This window comes from Lactuca sativa, chromosome 2, assembly GCF_002870075.4.
Source record: "Lactuca sativa cultivar Salinas chromosome 2, Lsat_Salinas_v11, whole genome shotgun sequence".
Classification (NCBI taxonomy): Eukaryota; Viridiplantae; Streptophyta; class Magnoliopsida; order Asterales; family Asteraceae; genus Lactuca; species Lactuca sativa.
This window is the reverse complement of record NC_056624.2, coordinates 161329007-161334505: the sequence shown is the minus strand read 5'-3', so window position 1 is coordinate 161334505 and position 5499 is coordinate 161329007. Positions and strand designations below refer to the sequence as shown.

At 37.4% G+C, this 5499-nt stretch overlaps 1 protein-coding gene across 1 annotated transcript; it reads right to left on the bottom strand.

The window, feature by feature from the left end:
• On the bottom strand, positions 1–4570 carry LOC111916018 (auxin response factor 8). Its single transcript, XM_023911663.3, has 14 exons — positions 3966–4570; positions 3683–3795; positions 3447–3545; positions 3296–3352; positions 3053–3208; positions 2881–2965; positions 2701–2791; positions 2453–2617; positions 2254–2376; positions 2101–2176; positions 1867–2014; positions 825–1792; positions 561–751; positions 1–469 (listed from the first exon to the last, which is right to left on the bottom strand). Exons 1-14 carry the CDS (start codon positions 4006–4008, stop codon positions 277–279), a joined length of 2508 nt encoding a protein of 835 aa, XP_023767431.1. The 5' UTR covers positions 4009–4570; the 3' UTR covers positions 1–276.
• Between the last annotated feature and the right edge of the window lie 929 nt (positions 4571–5499).

Below are 5499 nucleotides of genomic sequence, written 5' to 3'. Positions count from 1 at the left end.
TAGTCAATAACTTTGTTGCATGCATTGCATTGATGATTGATTGATTGATTGATAAAGTTTCCTTGGAATCACAATAATAGTAGAGTCTTGTCTTGTCTAAACATTTTACTAAATAACCAACCAGGATACACAAAACTAATAACAACCGACCTAGAAAATAAATAAATAGGAGTGTCAATCTTCATAAACATAAAGTAGAGTAGAGTAGAGTAGAGAGAGCGCATCAAATAGAAGACGACAAATACAAAGTCTTGGTTTTGGGTTTGGGTTTTTTTCTCAAAAATCAAGCGAACCCATGGAAGGAGGCAATCCAGAAAGCTCTCTCCCCCCATGTCCATGCCCATGCCCATCATTCCCAATTCTTTCTCCTCCTGAGTTTTGAGTGAAGGACTCCAACTCTTGCTTCCCAAGTTTCAACACGTCTTCAGGAGAAAGTATCTTGATATACCACACACTATTTACAAATGCCCTACAACACACAAACAAACAATAATCAAATATATAATTGATGATGGATGATGGATGATGGATGATGGATGATGGATGAAACATAAACATACTCCCAGGGTCCGTCTCCAAGGAGAAGAACATCATTCTCCCTGTCAACGAATACAAGCTGCCAGCCTGATCTTTGAGGGTCTTGAAGCAGCCCCTCAACATTGAACATCTGTTCCAGTTCCTCCTTCAGCTCTGGGTAGCTGTGAAACCGGCTGATGTCCAGTGACCTCCCCACCGAACCTGATTTGTATACCTACACTCACCATATTACCCTTTATCCAACTTTTTTAATCATTCATTTACTTTATATGTAAAATTGTGTTTACCTTGACAAACGTACGATTAGGGTTTGATGGGTCAATTTGTGCTCCTGTCGTCGCATGCAGCAGCTCAGAAGAGTCCTGCATGTACCCAAAGTAAGAAGAATTATTCTGAAAACCAGAAGCCGGTGATGCCATCGCCATGGTCATGGTGGTGGTGGTGGTGGTGGTGGCTATGTCAGTTTCCTGTAAAAGCCCTACTGAAGAATCAATATTCGTTCCACCAAACAACCCCTGTGTCTGTGTATCCAAACTTGAAGCTTCTTCAACATTCTTCTCTTGATATGACAATGATGGAGCAGGTGAAGAAGACGACAAATTCGGTTGTGACTGAGCAAACCTCGAAACCCAAGACTGTTGGTTTTGGTTCTGGTTCGATGGATGCTGCTCAGTCAAAGTGGGCCCCGCCCTAGAAAAACTCAAAAGATTCCCACTTCCTTCAGATGTTATTAAAGAACCCAACATGTTTTGCATTGAAGGAGGGGCAAATTTGGTATTCGGGTCCATAAAAGCATGGGATTGTGGCCTCTCATGGTGTTGAAGCAAGTAAGATTCCGGATACGAACTCTGTTGTTGTTGTTGTGGTTGTGGGTGTTCTTCTGGTTGAGTGTTGACTTGTTGGATTTGGGTTTGACCATGGACGAATTGTTGAGGGATTAGTTGTTGTGATTGTTGGAAAAGTGGATTAGAAGTGCCTGAAGGACTATACTGGATTTGTTGTTGTTGCTGTTGCTGTTGTTGTTGGAATTGGAGTATTTGTTGCTTCAAAGCATCTCCACTTCCAAGATTCTGTAAACCTGCAGCTAATGCAGCTTGGTATTGCTGATTCAGATTACTTTGAAGAAAAGACGGATCTACCCTTTGTTGCATCCATGGAAACATGCCAACAGATTGGAAGTTTAGAGAATTCAATCCTTGTTCCCCTGGTTCCCCTCTCAGCCATGTCATCCCATTAACCCCATCATCTCTACTATCTGTGCCAAAAAAAATATATAAATATTAAATATATTAAGTTAATATAGTGTTACCTATTGTTTGCAAGTTATACCTTGAAAAGATGAAGCTCCGGGATACCAGGGGCGTTTTAGGCGAAGTGGAAAAAGTGATGGATACATGGGAAAAGTAGTTAGTGGTTCAATTTCCCATAATGAGACACGTGGCTGCCTCTCACCTGCAGTTGATTCATCCCATCCAACCTATAAAAAAAGATTATATTAATTAAAAAATGAAGAAAAAAAATGGTTAATAAATAATATTGACTAAAGTAAACTAATTTAATTACCTTTACAGATCTCCAATGAGAATTCTGCCAACGAACAGGATCCAAATCACCAATTCCAGTAATTGTACCCATGTATCTACACAACATTAAGAATCATCAAATAAGATTTACTTTTATATTTTTCTTTTTTTTGAATTTTATTTTTGGTTTTACCTTCGAACACTTGATTCTTCAGTTTCAAAAAGCATGCGGAAACGCATCCCAACAGAAACACGAGTATGATACACAGCTTTCACGTATTTCGAAAGAGGAATAACAAATTCACATGGACTTGCCCTAAATACAATAATATTTATTTAAATTAAGTAACAAAATAATAACATAAAAACTTTTGAATATTATTATTTGTTACCTTGGGTTATAAAAAATTGTGAAACAACTATTTGTAGCAGCTGCATGAGCAGCAGCAGCAAGGAGCCCAATGTGCATACTATCACTTGATAGAACTGATGATGGCATTACAGTTTGTGGACGTGTTGCTCTACGTATCCCCAAAAGTAGTTGATTTTTTTCATTCCTGATTCACAAAAAATAAAAAATAAAACATTTTGATACGTGGATTTTCATTTTAATATATAATAAATAATAAATGAATAATACCAGATGAAAAGAACAGAGTCCCCTGCAACAAGTCTTTTTGCACTAACAAATACACTCCACCCTGTGGTAAGAAGGTGACGTTTTGGTTGCCCTGTAACGTCAATCAAAAAAAAAATCAGATAATTAGATTCATGTTAGAGAATGAAGCTTGAAATGATGTGAAATGACTAAACTACCCACCGCGAAAAATATGTCTGAACTTCCATTCAACATCATGGAGATCTCTTGCGATGAGTTCTTGGGCGGGTGGTTGTTGAGAGAAGTCCTGGAAACGAAAACAGAGTGAAGGTGTGAGTTTTTTTTTTCTATTTGGGTGTTGGGGATATAGAAGGGTAGAAGCGTAATTTCACACCAATGGAGGGAAGACTTTTTCAGCTGCACGACGAGGAACAGAGAATCCTCCATGGGTACTGGTATCACTTGCTGTTAATGTCTTGCAAAAGTAATTAGTTGGCTGTCTGCTTGGTGTGCCCAACTCAACAGGTAGAAATGTGTCCTTTTGTTCTTGCTAACAAATAAATATAAAAAAAAAAAAAATAAATAACTTTTTGAAACTGTGAATTACAAATTTGAAAAGTTTTTAACACAAGATTACCGGGGTCAAGGGCTGCAATGTCATTTGGGCATAAACCTCATCTGTTTCAACATCCGCCTGAATTTAAGAAATCAACAATGTTTTTGATAAGTTTTGAGTTGTATGAATGGATAAAGTATAACAAGTAAGAAAATCGAACTGAGAAACTCACATGCATTGTGACATTGTGGAGTTGACAGATCAATTGGGGAGGCAAGCTTGGGTAATTGGGTATATGAGCATCGATTTCTTTATTTGTAGTGGCAGCAACCTGGCTTTTTCGGTTTCAATTAAGATCAATTAATAGACGATTGATTGATTAAGTAGAAAATTCGGGAAGAAAATTGAAAATTGAAACGATTATGAAATTGAAATGGAGATGAAGTGTTGAAAGTTGAAAGTTGAAACCTGTTCGCTATGGCCTTGAGGGAAGTAAACGACTCGACTGCCAACTATAGGTAGGGAGACAAGGGGGCCAGCACAAGCGTGCCATAGCTCTGAATTCAAGCATTTCTTTTCTCCTTTCATGGGAAGTGAGAAATAAATTAACCCTAATTAATCGAGAAACATCGACAAAAAAGAATGTCTACAAAGATATGGAATGTAGAAGAAGAATAAATGAAAAGGAGACACACATGTAAAGTCAGATTAAAAAAAGGGAAAATCAAGAAGAAAGATTTGAAGGAGATACCTTCATGAGGCTGCTGACCCAACCCTGATGTTGAAAGCTTCATATTTTATCTAAACCCTTTGGATTATTATATAGATATATTTAATAATGATAGTATACAATCTTCGAATTCTAAATCATAACTCGACAAATCACGATTGATCAAGCAAAAACCCCACCCCCCACCCCCGAAATCCAAATTTCCCCCTTTAACTTTCAGCTTAACCTCTTCTTCCTCACTCTGAAACATGTAATTTTGACATGCATTATTCCGCAATTAAACCTCCCCCACATAACTAAAATCGCAGACATACAAACCCAAACTCAAAACCCTAACCCTAACCCAGCTCAGTAAACCACTGATTCTTCTTCTTCTTCCCACACACCGCCATGAAAAACCCTTCTCTTTCCAACTTTTTCCCCAATCGCTATCGAGCTGATAAAAAACAAACAGAAAAAAACGGAAAAGAAAGATGGAGGGTGACGCAGTGGAAGCTTTTATACACGGCACCCGGCCCGACCGTAGGCGACCTGAAGAGCAGTAGAGAGAGAGAGAGAGAGAGAGAGAGAGAGAGAGAGAGAGAGAAATAAAAACGATGAGAGAGAAATAGGTGATGAAACGATATATATGAGAGTGTATGTATGTATGAATCTATAGCAATCAGAAGCATACTACGAGAGAGAGAGAGAGGAAAGAGAAGAAGAGGGAAAAAGATGTGATCATGGCCGTAGGGAAGACCGTACCTGGAGATCGTAACCGTTGATTTTGGAGTGACATGACAGTAGGCATGTGCGACCATCCTTCAGTGGTCGTTGTCAGAGTACGAACCTTTGAATTTTATATAAAATAAAAATGAAATTTTTTGCAGAGAGAGAGAGAAAGAAAGAGAAAGCGTGTAATGAATGGAGAGAGAGAAGGTGAATGAGGGCGTGAGGATCGAAGAGAGAGAGAGAGAAGAGAGATATTTTTGTTTAATAATTGGATTTGAATTTTTGCTTTTGGGGCCATACCGAAATTATTAATCTCTTCCGAGCTTTTCCATTGCAAATTTGCATTTCATCCTCCGCCACCGTTAATACCACCGCCACAATCCTCATCTTCAACTCAAATAATGAAATATACCACTCCATTCTTCAAACTATTGAATGCAACCAATTCTACTTATTTCAAACAATTTGATATATTGATTTTCTTTATCTGTCTTCGTATTAAAATAATACTTTTGTTGATCATAAAAAAATACATAAAAATAAAAGAGATTGTATAGATGGTGTTAGAATTATGGAGTCATTAGAATATCAATATATTTAGATATTTTTTGGATTGCAATTATTTTTCAAATTTTGTGATTTCACTCTACAGCATGGAGTATCACAAAATCAGATTTAGGATAATCCAAATAATTTCAATTTAGAAGTTAGATCATATCTAAATCAGAAACATATAATGTACTTTGTTGTTTTTGTGTTACGGAGAGATAGCATGAATCAATATATAATTTTCGTGTATGAAAGTTTCAACCCCTTTTTTGGAACCAGAGAAGGATTCTTATAC

Excerpts from the sequence above, each read along its gene's own strand:
- LOC111916018 (XM_023911663.3), bottom strand. The coding sequence starts at position 4,008 with ATGAAGCTTTCAACATCAGGGTTGGGTCAGCAGCCTCATGAAG. Across the intron at positions 3,209-3,295 it reads CATTGCAGCCCTTGACCCCG|CAAGAACAAAAGGACACATT; the intron begins GTAATCTTGTGT and ends TTTATTTGTTAG. Across the intron at positions 752-824 it reads CTAATCGTACGTTTGTCAAG|GTATACAAATCAGGTTCGGT; the intron begins GTAAACACAATT and ends TGGTGAGTGTAG.